The sequence below is a fragment of the Delphinus delphis genome, chromosome 8, assembly GCF_949987515.2.
Source record: "Delphinus delphis chromosome 8, mDelDel1.2, whole genome shotgun sequence".
In the NCBI taxonomy this organism is placed as follows: Eukaryota; Metazoa; Chordata; class Mammalia; order Artiodactyla; family Delphinidae; genus Delphinus; species Delphinus delphis.
Genome location: NC_082690.1, coordinates 32,909,957 through 32,928,995, shown reverse-complemented (window position 1 = coordinate 32,928,995; position 19,039 = coordinate 32,909,957). Strand labels below are relative to the sequence as shown.

Sequence of the window (19,039 nt, the reverse complement as noted above, 5' to 3'; positions counted from 1 at the left end):
CCAAGTGCACTCCTCTGTCTTGTTGCCATGATTCCACTCATGAGCTTTTCCCCATAAGGAGTACCTGACTTTTCCCCTTCCCTTTTACTGATAAAGATTCTCCATTTCCTTCATAAGGCCTAGGTCAAAACGCATCCCCAAGTGCCCTCATCAGAATGCTTGAAACGACCCAGAAAATAGAAACAAGACTGCTGTGTATAGATAGCTTATCTCTGAGCAAATAATTGCTTTACTCTTCATAGAAATTATAGCTATAAATTTTTTGCAACTAATGAATATTGTGTAGTCGCCATTCCTGTGGACAGTAATAAATACACACCAGGGTCAGTTACTGGGTTAATGCTGGATAAAACCCACAGTATTAATGTTGAGGATATTGTACTACACTGTTAGCCCGAAATGGTGAAGAGATTCAGATGTCCATAGTTTTAGTCAAATAGAGCAAAATAGTACAGGACCCCTGTTCAGAGCCATGTGAAAATAATCACCACAGTTTTTTTTTTTCTGAATTTAATAATAGCAAAGCTTTGGCTTTTTTTTCCCCTCCAAACTCTTTTATGTTAGCAGATACTAGAAAAGCTTTTTCAGAATCCAATTAATACCTTTTCCAAGTTTATCTTTCTTCTTTTTGAAGTCCTAATATTGAATAAATCATAGATTCTAATGATTCTGTGAATCATTCTATGAATTTGAATCATAGATACACATGTTTTTAGTCAAAAAGGTTGTTCTGAAGTTGAAGATACTTTGGCAAATGGCACAAATATTAAAAAACAAAAAGCATTCTAAACATTGGCTAAATGTTTTAATAACTTCCAACATAATTAAATATTCTGTGAATGTTTAAAGCTGTGTTGGAAAATGGGGTATGGCAAGACCTATCTTGAAGAGTTGGAAGAAATGGCTTTTTGTTTGTTTGTTTTTTAAATTGTTGACATAAACTGCTGTTACTAAGACAAACTGTTTAAAAGATGTGTATTTTCAGAGTTATTCTTCATTTCTAAATTTGGATTTCTAGTTCGCTAAACTAACCTACCTTAAATAAATTGATTAGGTTGGAGAGGGGGGACCTTCATTTGTGTGCCGTATATTATCCAGAAATGAAACACTCTTACATAGTATTTGCTGAAGATAAAATTGCTTTAAGAAAGTAAAGTTGACATTAGCTTTACAGAATTTTCTATAAATGGAATCATAACTTTTTCACCTTAGCATGATTATTTTGAGATTCATTCATGTTGTATTTATAGTTCGTTCCTTTTTATTGCTAAGTAGTATTCCATTGTAGGGATATACTACAATTGTTTATCTGTTCACCTACTGATAGATATTTGACTTGTTTCTAAATTTTGACTTGTGTAGACATATGCTTCCATGTCTCTTGGATACTCTAAAGAATTTAATAACCTAGAGATATTCTAAATGTTTCCAGACTACTGACTTCTTCTACTGCCTTTCTCCTTATTTTTCTAAATGATGTGAACCAAAGCATCAGTTTTATATGGAGCCAAAATACTTTACTACCAGATATATATTATCTTAAAGTATCTTTTTTACCCTATGAGAAATGATACTCCTATTTAAATGAGAGAAGGGAAATACAAAAAGGACCAATGGCTCATGGCTGGATCCTGAGTCCATAAAAGTCCACTATGTGAACCAGGCAAATCATGTTTTCCTTTATAAACCATCCTGGAAAGTTCCCTCCAGACCAAGCTGGGACCATCAGTTTTACTTATAGTTGCAGATAGCTCTGACTCCACATGCGTCCCAGATTAGCTAAGATTTACAAGCTCAATGGGAAAAGCCACCACATTTTTGTATTATTACAGAAGAAAATGAGCTAAAAATATTTGCTTCCTTTAGAAAAAGTCAAATACTCTAAAAGAACTGTTTGACCTTTGAAATACAGAAGCATGATAAATTTTGGCTGAATTTCCTATAACTTGCTTACTTCTCCATTTTTGAAAGTCTGTCAAACTGTTTATTCTGACTACCTTTGGGAAAAAGAGAAGCTTAACGAACTTGTATTTTTAGCTCAGTATTCTAATATTAGACATTTGTTCAGGATAAAAAACTCCTTAGAGATAGACATAACTTTCAACATGAAGTGTTTCAACTGAAATCAGTTTTTGTAGACAATCCAATTATGTCCCAAGGCTGATTTTTAAAACAGCTATGCCAGATTTACTCAATTACAAAATGATGTTCATATTCATCCAAAATGTGTTTTGACAAAATTAATTTATTGCAACAGAATGGGTTTATTCTACATAGGTACATGTAGATATATAGAGGATTTTTTTTTTTTTTTTTTTTTTTTTGTGGTACATGGGCCTCTCACCGTTGTGGCCTCTTCCGTTGCGGAGCGCAGGCTCACCGGCCATGGCTCACGGGCCTAGCCGCTTCGCGGCATGTGGGATCTTCCCGAACCAGGGCACGACCCCGTGTCCCCTGCGTCGGCAGACGGACACTCACCCACTGCGCCACCAGGGAAGCCCAGGAATTATTTTTAAATGCATATAATGGAGAAAGTTTATATGAAATATTTTTGATTAAAAAATTCAGATTATTTAAATTCATTTCATACTTATCCATATTAATTATTTTTCTCTAAAATCACTGGCCAAAACTCTGTACAACTCTGAAACAAATTTTAAATATTTTACTTCTAAAATTATTAATTTTATGCAGTGTGTTCACTTTCACATTTACAATCCTTGGCTAAGGATACAAGGAATTACAAAGCTTACTCACAATGAAACCCATGATTTAACTATTCCTCACTGGCAGCAGGACAGCTTAGGGAGGAGCTCTTTCAGTTAGTTCTGACTCCACATTGACTCTCCTTCAAAGTCTGACTAGGTAAAGCATGGAGTAGGATACTTTCGCAGATTTCCACATCTCTATGTGGGGGTGTGTATGCATGCATGCATGTGTGTGTGTTTATGTGGAAGTGGATGTTACTGTTTTTATATTCAGTTGAACTCTGAACTTATTGATATATGTTAAGGGGAGGGGGAAGTTGGCCTGTTTTCCTACAAAATACATATGGTTTTCCTCCCCAATTTTTGACAATTTCCTTAAAATATCAACAGAAATGTTTCATCTTATTGAACCCAGTGAAATAAATTATGTTCACAGATGAAAATATTAACAAAAGAATTAATTGGGATTGACATATATACACTGATGTGTATAAAATGGATGACTAATAAGAAAAGAAAGGAAGGAAGGAAAGAAAGAAGGAAAGAAAAGAAAGAGATGGAGAAAGGGAGGGAGGAAGGGAGGGAGGGAGGAAGAAGAAAGGAAGGAAGGAAGGAAGGACGAACGAACGAATGCCCTGGGGAGGGGGCTACCAAGTAGTCAAGTTTAGTTAAAGTAATTTTGTTTCTAGCAAATACTGAGCTATGTAAGAATATATACCCATTTTTGGATGATGTATGTGTAAGTTATTATATATCAATTATACCTCAATAATACTTCAAAAATTACTTCTAATCAACCCTGGTTGGTTGGTGTTGGGGTTTTGTTTGTTTGTTTTTCCTGTAACTAGAAGTTTCAAACCTGAGCTGAATATCCATACCTGGTATATGGGTTCTATAATCTATGTATATGTTATTTATATCATTGGCCTTACCACATTACGTTTGTTTTCATGCCGTATTCTTCACTATTTGGTTGATAATGCTAACACCGTCCTACCACCACCACCAGTAAATAAAGTGGCACTTTTTTCCCCTTATTCCTTTCAAGTTCAGTTTACATGAATCTCTAGGTTAGTTACTCTTAGTCCTGGCTCAAATATGGATTTGATGAGAAGTATTTCCATAGCCTTTCAGGGGGTTGACTGTCTTCTTAGGCAACTTGTAAACATTGGCCTTCTTATTCACATCTCTAAATTACCTTTGACTGTAAATGTGGATAGTTGGTTCTTTACTGTCTGCTGACAGTAGAAATTCAGTTGTTAAACGCAGCAAAAAGTAAAAATCTGATAGCTTCAAACAAGCAATGTGGCAGAATTCCAAGTAGCGAGAACATGGAGATTTTGCACATAACAATTAGCTTTAACTTCATAAAACCTTGAAAAAGTGGAAACCATCAAAAGGGGTAAAATAAAAGTTGTAAAAACAATATGAAAATTATAGCCAATTTATTAAGTTATTTCAGTAATGATGTATTTGCTTTGTGCTGCAAGGTTCAAAACTAGGTACACAGAAACATGAGCATACATTCCCTAGGCATCAGCCTCATCCAGAGCCTATAATTTTATTCATTTTAAAATTTATTGCTTTTGGGGCTTCCTTGGTGGATAGGACTCCGTGCTCCCAATGCAGGGGGCCTGAGTTTGATCCCTGGTCAGGGAACTAGATCCCACACGCATGCTGCAACTAAGACCCAGCGCAACCAACCAACCAACCAAATAAATAAATATTTTAAAGTAAAATAAAATTTATTGTTTTTAACATCCTTATATTTTAATAGCAACATAAATTCTTCAAAGTATTTAGAAGCTCTTGTTTTATGCTCCAAAATAGTCATTCATTTATTCATTTTGTGCCCTTAAGGGACAGAGAAGAAATAATTACAATATCATGTGTTAAGTGCTAAGATCATGTTACATACATATGCTCAGGGTGTGAAAGACATATTATCTATCTGTCTAATCTAATCCAATCCGAAGATGGAAATGGGATCATTCTGGAGAATTAACGTAGAGAAGGTTAAAGGTTAAGGTGTCTTAAATAATAAGAAAGAAAAGTGTTCTAGTCAAGAGTATATGGAAAGACATGGTACCAAGAGAAAACATTTCATATTAAAGACCTGCAGGGAGTGCACTTTGTTTTAAAGTCACTTCTCACTTTGTAAGGTGAAAATGGGGGCAAGGGGCACATCAAAGATAGAAGATAGAGAAAACAAGTAAAATGGATCCCCAGAAGCTGCTAGGAGTGTGGGTTGGCCTAGAACAGGAGACAGCGGGAGGGAATCCATTTTCTGAGACTGGAAGAAAAGTTATAAAGGTGATGAATGAAGATGGCTTTGGGGGAGCAGGAAGAGATGACAGGAGGATCCAGAAAACAACAGATTGTTCCTGATGACCTCAGTGTTCTTATTTAAATGCGAGAGAGCTTGAAAAAGGAAAAGCACTTAAGTCAACAGGGTCTTGAGAGAGTGTGCCAGATTTGGAGTAGTAATCATGAGAATGTGAGAAAAAAGTAACCAAGGACCCAAGAAAAAACAAAAAAACAATGAGTGGTACTAAGGAGGGCCCAGCCAAGGCCAAAGACTATTAGTTTATAACAGTCTGGATAGTTATATGATTTTTCTGTAGCATTTCTTAGCAGTCTCAGTATAGAAATGAAGCAAGCACATTTTTAATATTGATTCATGGTTGGAATTTGCTGTGTTGAAATAAAATTATGTGTGTATCAGGAATCTGAAAGGTAATCTTGTGTATTTAAAATGATCAGCCCTGCATTTAAACTTGTAGGGAAGGAGAGCCAATAGATTGGAATAGTAGGAGGCAGAAGAAACTGGATGGAAAGAAAAAATACGGTTCCAGAAAGCGGGATGAGTACATGTAAGATTTCTGGGGAAGAAGTTTCTAAACCAGCTCAGGGTGTGACCGAGGAAGTTAATGACTGAAATACAATGGTAAAGTGGTCAATATCATTGCAATTTAGAGAGCCAGGAATTTCAGCATTAGATTACTGTATAGATTTTGTGCATGGATGTTGACAGTTCCCGGGTGATAGATGCAGTTGCAATGAAGTGAAACAATGATCATTGTCCCAAACATGAGTAAAGATTGTAGAGGTAGGTTTGGTTTTGGAATAACAAGGTCTTGGCTGTGTAAGTGGGTGATTGAGGTAGGTAGGGATGAAGATCACTGGAATACAGAAATTCAAGGAACTCATGTTGAGTGAATCATCTATGTAATGTATAAGTAATAAGATACAGTGGCATGTCTTAAAATTAATATAATATTAAAATAGTAATGAATATAAATGGTATTATGATACATTTGCAACAACTAGAGCATGATATGAAAATGTTTTCTATTGATGAAAAGTCAAAGGTATAGTAAATACTACTGTTTGTTGCCTATATTTATAATTGAAGAAAATGCTAGATTTTAGTTATAGGTTAATGAAAATAAAGATGTAAATTTTTTTCTCCATCCAAGTTCACATACCCTCTGCATTCTGTCATGATCCTCCGGTTAAGAAACCCATTTAAGGATGGGGTATCTAGGAGGCAGAAACCTGAGTAAAAAGAAGTGGTTGTTGCATAGTCTAGAAGTGGTGGTGCAGAGCTCAGAGAATATCTCCACTGCTTCTGGACCCAGTGGTGACTGGGAGTGAGGATGCTGGAGATGGTGTGTGCCTCAGCGAGCAGGCTTGGCTCAGGAAGGCTGCAGGGGGTGAGGTATGAAGGTGTAAGAGTTGGCCAGAGTGAGGTGAACTAGCCTTGAAGCCCCAGGCAAATATAAAGCTGAGGCCTGGAATGTTTGGAAGCATGTTGAGGCAGCCCTTCTGAAATGATCAGGGTAGTAATGGCCCATAGCTTTTGCTCAGTTTCCAGGTAGAATCTTGCTGAGAAATTGTTGGATGCCCCCGAAGACAGTTCAAGATTGAAAAACCTGAAGTCAGAATGAGTTACTTGATACCAAAGTGTAAAACAATGCAGGAGGGCAGTGAGGAGTGTTGGTGTCTTGGTAAATCACCAAATTTTGTTCTTTTGACTTTATTTTTATTACTGGTGCCAAACATATAAAACCATATGAGGGTTGGTGAGTAAAAATAAACTGTAAGAAGAATTCTCTTTTGTAAAGATCAGACTTGCCATCCTACCCCAAAGGAGGGATTTAGGAGTGTCTGCCAGAAAAGGAAAATACCAAAAGGAAGCTAAGTAGTTAAGTATATATGTTTTGGGGTTAACAAGACTAATTAAACTTTCAGTTTATATAATTTAATGTTTAATCACTTGAAATGGATAGAAGAACCTGGTCCTTCTGATTGGGAAACTCATTAACTTTTAGATGTTAATACTTCAGCTTTATACGTACAAGTTTATTACTTTAAACCTAACGATAACTTTGTTAATCAATAGATTGATTCTGTTCATTTGTGTTGATTTTTTTTCTAGGAATTAGCTCTCCGTAGCCAGTTACCAACACTGGAGCAGGATGGTGGGACTCAAAATCCAGTATCTTCTCCTGGGATGTCTCAGGAATTGAGAACAATGACGACCAATAGCTCAGATCCCTTTCTTAACAGGTTGGTAAGAGTTGTTACTGGCCAACATCTGAAAAAGATCATAGTTTTAAGGTGATTCTCCTTAGTACTTGTAATAAGCTGTTTGAACATCTTTGTGGGCCAAAAACCATAGCTGTAAATGAATCTCTCCATAAATGGCTAGTACAATAAAACTTGAGGATTAAAAGCTGGCTCATGTGAGAGGAAATGAGCTGTTCAGACTTGTAGAGGGGATACTTATTCACAGTCACGTGTTTGCTTGTGCCTATACTGTTGAAAAACAGTTACTTGCAGAATCATGAAGGAACATGTGAATGCCTTTCTATAAAAGCAAATGAACTGCATCTTAAACCTACTTAGGGCTGCATTGTAAGGATCATTAGAAGGAATTTTCCAAGTAAGTGTTCAGCCTGAGAAGTTTCACTGCAGGAGCACTGTAAGGCCTCATGTTCTTAAGGGCTATAGGTCAAGGAGATAAAAAGTAAGGTTGTGCCTCTTTCAAATAATGCATTAATATTAAAGAGTATTGAAAATAACATAGTTTAAGGATGATTTTTAGTGAGTTACCACAAATCTTGGGTTTCAGGCATATTGCAAAGATGTTATTATATGTAGGGAGGGCTATGTTGAAAACTGCAAGCTGAGACAGAACATATTCTTTGCCTAGAAGGCCGTTTAAAATTAAGATTTGACTACAATTCTTTCTTCTAGATTGTCAAATATTTATGGAGTTTCAGCTTTTAAAGTAAGGAACAAATGCTTTCTGGTCTTTGCTTTTGTTTTTTTTAACCAATTTTAAACAGTGTACTTTTTAAAACATTTAAAGGTATTTTTGTTTAAGAAGGCTATAATGCTACCCTTTCAATTCTCACCAATTGAATTGAAAACATCCTGATCCTAAGATAAAAACAAAATACCTTGTCATACCAAAATATTTAGTACAATAGAATTTTCTGTCATTTGCTCTGTCTTAAGGTTAGTTAGTGCTGGTGCCCTAATTGGTAAGTTTGGTTTCAAAGGCCATCTAAAGGGTATTTAAGTTTGTATTTACTCTTCTGATATATGCAGTTTAAAGTTCTGCCAAAAATTGAGTATATTTATATAAGACTGTAGTTGTAAGCTTAAACTGAGGTTAATTAGGAAAGGTCCATAGCCACAGAACTTTCTTTTCCACAGAGGAAATTTCAGATCAATATAATTCCAGTACCCGTCTTATTGAAGGCCTGTATTGATCCAGGGATAAAATTAGACCATTTGGAAAAAAATGGATAGACTGCATTTCCTCCTGATAGTCATTTGTGCAGATTGTTTCTTAAAACTTTTGATAAGAGCTGAGCTACAGTTTAAGATTCTATTTTCTGGTAAAGATCACAGAGTGGAACATTACCCGTGTTGTTAGTCTCAGGGCAAAATTCCATGTCTACTCTCTGTAGTACCCCCAGGTTCTAAAACACACATCTGACTATAACATTTTTCTTTTCAGAAACTCTTGATGGTTTCCCCACTGCCCATCATTCGATTTATACATATTCCTTAAGCCCTAAACACTTGTTCCCCTAACTTGCCATGGAGTTGACTCTTAGTAGTGGTGGAACATCCCCTCATCTCCCTTTTACTCTGAGGTCTTTCAAGGCCAGCTCCCACATTCCCTTCCATGAAACCTTTCCCCTGTACGTTTCAAGCTTACTCCTCTTTGTTCTGAAAGCACTTTGCTCACGTAGCCCTTGTATATGATTCATTAACGTATTTGTGCACCTCCCTCCCTGAAGTTGTGAGCCTCTCAGAAAGCATCAGTTATAGATTTTTGTTGTATCCTCAGACTATTCTAATCCCTGTCACGTAGTAGCAGATGCTCAGTGAATGTTTATTGAAGGGAGGTTGGGGGGCTGCAGGGAGCAGTCCCTAACCAGGGAAATGGCCTTGTGAACTCGGTCCTCAGGAGTGCCCATGTGCTTCCCCTGGGGCTTGGAAAGAACTCTGAACAACTGTGTACATTCAGCTATTCTGTAACAGAGTCTTGAGTGTCTTGATACGTGCTCCGTTCTCAGCAGTGGGAATAGAGTGATGACTAGGACCAGGCCCTTGTCCCAGATCAAGACAGGCAAAATAAAAACAAACCACATCCTGAGACCTTCTCCAAAGTAGCTGCATTGTATACAAATGGTCTCAGAGGCAAATTTGTGTTTTCTTGGATCTGTGTGAGGCTTTTGAATCTTGCCAAAATCTGACAGAAGCATTAAACTAGTGGTTGCAATATACAGAGTGAAGGGGAGGGAGAACAAGGCAAGTGCATTGAGTAATTTAGGAAAGAAATTTAGGGGACTGAGCTTTCGACCTTGAGCAACTATTAAATCTTGTTTTTAAAGCTTAGTTATTTTTTGTTTAACTTTTGTGTAAGCTAAACAGCTGTTTAAGTGTCCAAGCTGTGGAGAAAGTTAGAGTTTGCCCTGTAGTCAGAGACCATTACGAACAATTGCCTTTATTTCACACTTTGCCATAGTTTTTCTACAATTAGCAGAACCCCCAATTCTACAGGCGATGCCACCTGGTGTCTGCCTGCTACTAGGTTAGGAGAGTGTCGTATTTATGAAAGTAATAGTCTAAGGATATTTACCATACTTGTATGTAAATCTGTGATACTTTTCATTTAGCCTAAAGTAAAAATCTGTCTTGGCTCATAGTTTTCTGTTTTTCTCAAGGTATGTGCCTTGTAGTTTTTTTGTTTTTTGTTTTTAATCTTTCCTTCATCTGGGACTCTCAGGACTCCTATCTCATGCTAAGGTGTTTGTTTGCACCTCCCCGCCTTTCCCAAACAGAAACAAGGAGATCAAGCTAGGGAGTTCAGTTCTTATCGGCAGTGACTCATGTTTTGGCCCAGTCGAAAAAGAAATTCTGGTTCTTTATTTTGGTTTGATTTTTCTGGCTTAAACTCTCTGCATGAGAGCTAGGAATTTAGCACGAATCTAGTGCAGACCTGTCTCACCACCCACCTGGAGGTTGTGTTTTGACCTATGCCTGTGACCACTGCCACTTGGGGAATTGAGACCTTGAAACAAATGAGCCATGTGGAGCCCCTAGATTCAAATGATACTAGAGAATATCTACACAGAGAATTTTCTGTCACCTAGGAAAACTGGAAATATCTTTCTTTTCCCTTATTGCCACCAAGCCCCAGAACCTTAGGAAAATTTTGGCCCCCTAAAGTTGCCAGTTTCAATTAGGATTAACTTGTCTGTTTCACCTCATAGCAAAAGAGCTTTGTATGGGCCCTGAAGGGAGGGTGCTTGTTTCAGATGCTGCAGGGCAAGAATTTTCACTAATCCTCTTTGAGAATCATGTTGGTACTCAGCAGGTGTTTATATTTTTACCTTGAAATCATTTCTTAAATTTTTTGTGTTGGTCTTTAACTCTCATTCTTTGTAGTGGCACCTATCACTCTCGAGATGAGAGCACAGACAGCGGACTAAGCATGAGCAGCTACAGTGTCCCTCGGACCCCAGACGACTTCTTGAACAGTGTTGATGAAATGGATACAGGTTGGTATTCTTTATTCCTCTAGCTTTCAGTGAGAAGTAGTCATTGTATTACCAGGTCTAATTAAACTATTGTGAGCAAATTAAACTATTGTGAGCAATAAACTATTGTGAGCAAACTATTATTCAGAAGAAAACCAATTGAGATCCTGTAAACTTCAATTCAAATTAAGTTTGCTTTGTGGGGTTTTTTTGTTTGTTTTGTTGGCATCTTGTAATTTCAGTCTCTTCCCAGTTTTTAAATGTCATGAATATCTCAGCTCTATTTGACATGACTTATTTTATATTTTAGCATTTAAAACATTGAGTTAATTGACAGAGCAGTTGAGGACCCTATTAGAAGTCTCTGTTATATGGATTTGTATTCTTTTTTCTTTTTTTTAAAATAAATTTATTTTATTTTATTTTATTTGGCTGTGTTGGATCTCTATTGCTGCTCGCGGGCTTTCTCTAGTTGCAGCGAGCGGGGGCTACTCTTCGTTGCAGTGCACAGGCTTCTGATTGTGGTGGCTTTTCTTGTTGCGGAACACGGGCTTCAGTAGTTGTGGCTCGCAGGCTCTAGAGTGCAGGCTCAGTAGTTGTGGTGCACGGGTTTAGTTGCTCCGTGGCATGTGGGATCTTCCCGAGCCAGGGCTCGAACCCGTGTCCCCTGCATTGTCAGGCGGATTCTTAACCACTGCACCACCAGGGATGCCCCTGGATTTGTGTTCTTAATTTTGGAGAAGATCTCTATATGTGATTCATATGTCTCTATATGTGATTCATTGTCTGCTTCCCTCTTTTGTATGAGGGTCTTTGGTCCAACTTAGGTGATATGGGGCTCAGGAAGCCAGGTAGGAAAGGCTAGGTGGTGGGGCTTACCTCCATTATTGTTAGAATAGTTTCAGGGATCTTGCAGAAGCTAAGAAGTACCTGCGTCACAGGGTAATTATAGAACCCTTTTTCCTGTGGCTTACCCGGTGACCCTGGCCTTGGCAGCTCTCAGAGGGCACGAATTGGCGGGGAAATGAAGCAGTTCTCCAGCTAGCTAGTTCTTTAGCCGGCAGCTTCTACAAGTGTTTGGCAAGTCTTCTGTACCTGTGCTCATCCAGCTTATGGCTTTGATGCTTCTGGGAATCCACAGCGCCCTCTCTTCATCTAAATCTTAAATCATCCATAGGCGTTGCTTCAAACCCATCTCATTCATAACACCTTTCCTGACTCCTCTGTCCCCCCATTTCTCTCTTTAACACTTAATGGTTTATATTAGTTTTTCTGAAAGCATGTTCCATTGAAGTGTTAAGGAATGTTAACATTGTCATGGACAAAAAGGTTTCTTGGCAAGGTAAGTTTGGGAAACCTAGAAGCAAAGCTAGGAAGACTTACCTATCCAAGGACTTTTTGGGAGGCTTGTTTTTACTGTTGTGAATGTGAATCTCCTAAGGGTGGAATAGTTTTGTGCAGTTCTTTTATTCTGTTCCCCAGTGTGTACTTCAGAGAAAGACAGGTCTATACCATTCATTTTTATATTTTATCTTATTATGGTGGTGCATACCTGGAAGAGAGTCAAGTAGTGATGCTGTTGTGTCATACTTGTTCTTTCTCTCTTGCTGTATATAATTTTTTAAGGAATTTCTTTTCAGGACCCCCTTCACCGCTCAGCACACAGTAGTAAGCAATCAAGCTTGTTCAATATCTGAACAATTTTGAAGCAAAAGGAAACTTGCGTTGTTACTTTGCTATCTGTGAGTTGTTTGACCTTAAGTAAACTGTGGGCCAGTGGAGGAGGTCGGTCAGGAATGCGTTTCTTTCCCTGTGCATTTATATGTATACTCACATGATACGGCTCTGATGTTAGCTTTTCAAAAAGGACCTGTTCTCTTTCTCCCTGTTCCATCTAGGTGACACTATCAACCAAAGCACCCTACCCTCACAGCAGAACCGTTTCCCAGACTATCTTGAAGCCATTCCTGGGACAAATGTGGACCTTGGAACACTGGAAGGAGATGGAATGAACATAGAAGGAGAGGAGTTGATGCCAAGTCTACAAGAAGCTTTGAGTTCTGACATCCTTAATGACATGGAGTCTGTTTTGGCCGCCACCAAGCTAGATAAAGAAAGCTTTCTTACATGGTTATAGAGCCCTCAGGTAGACTGAATTCTAAATCTGTGAAGGATCTAAGGAGATATACCTGAAATTTCCAAATAAGCCGGTTGTGATCTTCTGGCTAATACAGAAAAAGATGAACAAACGTCCAGCAAGATTCTTTCATCCACTATTTTGCTCTTCCTTGTCCATTGCTGCTGTTAATATATTGCTGACCTCTTCCATGTTTGGCTCTAAAGAATCAAAAAAAACTTTTTTTGTTTCTTTTGCTATTATAACTACTGTTTGTTTTGGGGGCTGGGGGAAGTGAGCCTGTTTGGATGATGGATGCCATTCCTTTTGCCCAGTTAGACGTTCACCAGTCATTTTAACTAAATACTCAGACTTGGAAGTCAAATGCTTCACGTCACAGCATTTAGTTTGTTCAAGCAATTGTTTCTTCAGCTGCCTTTGGCCAGTGGAAAAACATGACTTACTGGTCTGACAAGCCAAAAATGTTGTATCTGATATTAAGTACTTATGCTGATTTGAAGAGATAGCTGAAACCAAGGCTGAAGACTGTTTTACTTTCAGTGGGTTTTTTTTCCTCCTAGTGCTATCATTAGTCACATAGTGACCTTGATTTTATTTTAGGAGCTTATAAGGCTTGAGATAATTTCCATAGAAATATATTAATTATTGCCACATACTCTAGTATAGGTTTTGGTGGGTTTTATTGTGGTTTTTTGTTGTTGTTGTTTTTGGTTTCTTTTTTGTTTGTTTTTTGTCTTGGTTGGGGTTTTTATTGTTTGGGGGTTTCTTTTTTTTCTTTTCTTTTTTTTTTTTTTTTTTTTTTTTTGTTGTTGTTGTTGTTGTTGTTTCTCAGAACTTAGGCAAATTACCATTATAGTGAATCTGTTTATACTTGTAGCTTGGGACAGTTATTGTAGTTCCTTTGGTAAATCTACATGTCCTGGTTTTTTTTACCATCTTATTTAAATCTTGGTAATCTGCTCTCTCTATATATACCCACACACACACTTACAATGTTTATGATAGTGTGATAGCAGAATGTATCTTTTTTTTTTTTAAGTTTTCCCTACTTTCCAATTTATTTTAAAATGGTAGCTTTGAATGTATGCATTTAGAATACATGACTAGTAGTTTATATTTCACAGGTAGTTTAAATCTGGTTGGGGCAGTCTGCAAATGTTGGTGGTAGTTTAGTGTTCTAGAAAGGGCTGTTACTATGGGTAGTGCCTAGCGGAGTCCTGTATGCCCTCTGGGCACACAATGGATATTATCTGATGAATTTGAAAGAAGCAAACAAGAAATGGCTTTATTATCCCCTGGTTAGTCCCTCAGACTAATTTACGTCTTGATGGGAAATCACTGAGTTAGGTTCATAGTGTACATGACAGAAGTAAGCTTTATATAGTGGTTTACCTTCCTTTAGCTTTGAAAGTTTACCTTTGCCTTAGTTTTGGAAGTAAATTCTAGTACTCTAGTTCTCTTTTGTAATGAACACATTAAGGACTACATTGAAATATTACCTACAAAATCGTTCTTCTAAGACTTGCTTCTGCTTCTGTATGCTGAGAATTGACCCTGGATAGTGTATAGAATACTGTAAGGTCATAAGTTAGCTGGTAAAGTGATCAGATTAATGTATATTGGTAGTTGAATTTAGCAAAGAAATAGAGATAATCATGATTATACTTTTATTTTTACTGGAAGAGATATAACTAGAGTATGTGTCTACAGGAGTAATAATGTTTTCCAAAGAGTATTTTTAAAGGAACAAAATGAGCATGAATCAAACCTTCAGTATAAGCTATGAAGTAATACTTGGTTGTGAATTATAGTGGTATCAGCTAGCACCTCTATGATTAAGGGTCTTTCAGTGTTTCTAGAGTAAGCCCTTATTTTCAAGGGTTTATAAGACATAAAATCTCTTTTCCTGGCTAAAACTGCTATGAAAAGCCTCAGCTTAGGAAGACAAGTATTGTTTTTTTTTTTTCTTTCTGATTACAGAATCTAAGCATTTTGACCCTTCAATTTAGAGGAGTGCAAAAGTTGGAAGTAAGAAGTTTTATATTAAGTAATTTCAGTGCTCAAAATGCAATCACTGTGTTGTATATAATGATTCATAGGTTGATCATTCATAATAATTGACTCTAAGGCTATTATTAAGAAAACAGAAGAAAGATTAAATCTTGAATTAAGTCTGGGGGGAAATGGCCACTGTGCAGATGTATTGATTTTTTTAGAGGAATAATGAAATTCTGCCTAGAATGCATAATTGAGTTTATGGATGGATGATACAGCATGTTGGCTTTTTTATGTGCAGAAGATCAAAGCTACTTGGAAGGAGTGCTTACAATTTGCCATTAAGCCACAAATTAAGATCGCATTTTATATATCAGCAGAGTAGCTTTAGATTAGGGGAGAGGGTGGGAAGGTGGGAGGGGAGTTGTGAAGACTTAGTGGGACCTTGATAGAGAACTTTATAAGCTTCTTTTTCTTCAATAAAGACTTGTCTTGCATCTTGCTGTCATTAAAGTCAGTTGTTCCTAAAATTTTAATCACTCAAGTACACCCACAAAACAAAACTACGGAGTTCTTCATTTCCTCTCACCTTTAATTTACCCAGTTATACCTCAGTGTTGAAGCAGCACCGTGGTACCTAACAGACATGGTGCTTTGATCTTATCGTACCCTCTGTACTCACCTGAAGGAGACCTAAGCCTTTCTCTTTCTGAGTTTGAATCACAGCCTTGACGTGCTCTTCCTTGTTTTATGTCCTTATTCCTAATGTAACGTGTTTAACTGCTTCTTGGTTGTATTGGGTGGCATTGGGATAAGATTTTAACTGGGTATTCTTGAATTGCTTTTACAATAAACCAATTTTATAATCTTTAAATTTATCAGCTTTTTACAGTCGTGTTCTTTTTAGTTAGTGCTTCTTAGATCTACTTATGGTTGATGGAGCACATTGATTTGGAGTTTCAGATTTTCCAGAGCACTATTTGTTATAATTACTATTTTCTAAATATAGTGCCTTTTTAAAAAAAGGAAAAAATATAAGGAAGTGACTTTTATACAAACGATGTTGCTGTTTTAAGTATTCATACTAAATAGATGCATTCTATATGGAACCTTGGCAGAAACACTGAAAAACTACTTAATTGTGTAATTCATACCAATCAATGTTGAAATTCAAACAGTGCAAAAGTGGGAGGCAATATCAAATGATTTACAATTTCAGAGCTTCTGCACATCTGAGAAGGAATGCTCGGATCAATTTTATCTTCCATAAGCACGGTTTTAAAAGAGTTGTGGGTGTGCCTATCTTAACAATTGTTTTCTGTATCTTGAAAAAGTATTCTCCACATTTTAAATGTTTTATATTAGAGAATTCTTTAATGCACACTTGTCAAATATATATATATAGTACCAATGTTACCTTTTTATTTTTTGTTTTAGATGTTAAGAGCATGCTCATATGTTAGGTACTTACATAAATTGTTACATTATTTTTTCTTATTGTAATACCTTTTTGTTTATATGGTTCAAATATATTCTTTCTTTAAACTGTTCTTTGTTGTTTTTAACGATTAATATATTTAAAACTTTTTTGGCTTCTTAATGGTCTTCCAATAGAACAAGTATTAGTAATAAAAGGTGATTACAGTGGTAACTGGTAGACAGATTAAACTGAAGGTTGGTTTGGCATTTGGAACTTCTGTAGTATGGATATAATTCTTTGAACTTTATGTTCTGTACTCTTCCTGTAGACCATCCTCATCAATAATAGTGTGTGTGTGTAAGCTGAATTGTATCAGCTTCATTCTTAAATGATTTTACTTCATGTAACAGCACAGAAGAAACTGCGGTTTCTTTCAAAATAGCCTTTGGTTTTATTTCTCCAAAATATTCTCTTAATGATCTCCAAAATATAATACTTATATTAGTGAAAATTATCAGTTATTATTTTATAAATAAAAACACAAATTTAAATGGTAGGTCCTAAACTTTGAATAAGAGGTAGATTTGATTGTCTTTGAAAATGGTTTACTTCTGTGTTTGTGTATATAATGTCTTCAATTATTGACACATCATTTTTGGTGAGGCAAATCTGAAAACAGTGTTTTATTATGTATAATTTCTTTATGATAGTAGAACACTAATTTTGTGGAGCTTGAAATTTATCGTTCCCCTTGTGCAAAATGTAGTGGTTGTAGATTTTAGCTCAAAACCATACCTTGTATCTATAGACATTGCACCTCTTACTAGGGAGTTGCTCTAAGAGGTGGTGTGCCTTTTGGATGACTTGAAGTCATTCTGGAGCCTGTGAACCAGAATTGTACAACCTTTTAGGTAACTGATTTAGTCAGTCTGAGTCAGTAAAATACTCAGGAGAAATAGCCTCTAGAGAGAACAAGGACTGGTAACAAAAGGAAACATTGGTGATAACTGCAGGGGGTGGTCTGCAGACCAGTGAGTTGCATTTAATCTCCCTTGATTTCCATCTTGTCAGCTGAGGTTGTAAAAGAAGAGCAGCCCCAAGGGACCCCCATCACATTTTCTTACCTCCTGTAATGGCAACTAGACCATCCCTGGTCTTGGCAACTGTCAATTATATTGAAAATCTGGCTTTATTTGGTATTTATGGGTAAATTCACATACTGCTTTCCCCTGGGCTTCAGGGTTGCATGTGCACTGTTGCTTCTGGAATCAACCATGTCTTTGGCAGGGTGTCTCCATGTTGTCCCTATCCTGCTTTAAACTGTTGGCATTTAATTGCTTTATTTAAGTAATCCTGAAAAACTTGAACAGTCTTCTTCAATTAAAAATTTACTGAATTAGATATCAGATGAGAATTCTGTGACATTTAGTACTACAGTTTTTCCAAATCAAACATGGAATATTTTTTCCAATATTTGGATACAAAAAGCTCTGATATAAGTAAAATTAATATTTTTCTAACCATAAACATAGCCTTAAGCTGGCAAACTTAATACTACCACAAATGAAAACAGTTGCAGAATCAAGACACTAGCAAATAAGATGATATTGAAAAGATACTCTGAATTTTTTAATCTGTCATATTTTAACCAAAAACAAAATTCCTGAACTAGGTGACTTGATATCTAAGCTGTGAGGACCCTGTTAGAAGTTCGAAACAAAACTGGATCTGTGTGTGTGCTGTTTGGAGATAATCTGAGCAAAGAGTCTAATTATGTAAAATTCCTAAGCAGCTAACCTGGCACTTGGAATTTTTTTTTTTTAAGTGAAACTATTAAATACTAGAGTTACTGTAACTTTATGAAGTTGATACTGGTTTATATGCAAAGTAAATGAATGGACAGTGCTTAATTCTCACTAAAGGAAACCTCTCTAAGAAACAACAAAAGAAAAAAATAGCATCTAAATCAGGAAGATGTCCTGTTACTTAACGTGACTTTTAAGGCTGTTAAATTATTTCTTAGGGTTAGGACACAACTTTACCCATATTTCCTTATGTCTCAAGTATATTTTATGTTGAGACTATAGTTCCTATGACCTTCACAGAGTCCCTATAAAGTAGTCTGTGAGCTAAACATCACCTTTTTTTTTTTTTTTTCCTCTTGGTACGCGGGCCTCTCACTGTTGTGGCCTCTCCCGTTGCGGAGCACAGGCTCCGGACGCGCAGGCTCAGCGGCCATGGCTCACAGGCCCAGCCGCTCCGCGGCATGTGGGATCTTCCCAGACCGGGGCACGAACCCACGTCCCCTGCATCGGCAGGCAGACTCTCAAGCACTGCGCCACCAGAGAGGCCCCTAAACATCACCCTTTGAGTATAATTTTCATTGTAGGATATTATTAGAAATCACACCTCAGTTCCATTTAAGGATGTTTTTATCCGTTACAAATCAAGTTCTTGTGTATAGTGGATTTACACAGGATTAAAATGATGCTCTATGTAGCCAGTTAGAAGAGAAATTCATTTTCTCAAAGCTGTGGATTAAGTGGCAGAATCTGAGGAAAACGCACTGCTGCATTTCAGTAGTATCTCTATGAGCTACCAAAGCCAACATAGTGATAAATGGACTAGGAAACTGGGCTGAAGATCATTTCTCCTTAAGTGAGCTTTGTAGCAACTTGTTTTTAAGCACCACTTTCTACCAATTAAGAGGTAA

At 36.9% G+C, this 19,039-nt stretch overlaps 1 protein-coding gene across 12 annotated transcripts in view; it reads left to right on the top strand.

The window, feature by feature from the left end:
* Positions 1–15,920, top strand: part of YAP1 (Yes1 associated transcriptional regulator) — a 107,436-nt gene extending 91,516 nt beyond the window's left edge. For all 12 annotated transcript variants that reach the window (XM_060018062.1, XM_060018063.1, XM_060018064.1 and 9 more), the window contains 3 exons: positions 7,150–7,280; positions 10,683–10,795; positions 12,673–15,920. In XM_060018062.1, coding sequence (XP_059874045.1) covers positions 7,150–7,280; positions 10,683–10,795; positions 12,673–12,911 — 483 coding nt within the window. In that variant the 3' untranslated portion in view covers positions 12,912–15,920. The remainder of the gene's footprint in view (positions 1–7,149; positions 7,281–10,682; positions 10,796–12,672) is intronic.
* The last annotated feature ends 3,119 nt before the right edge of the window (positions 15,921–19,039 follow it).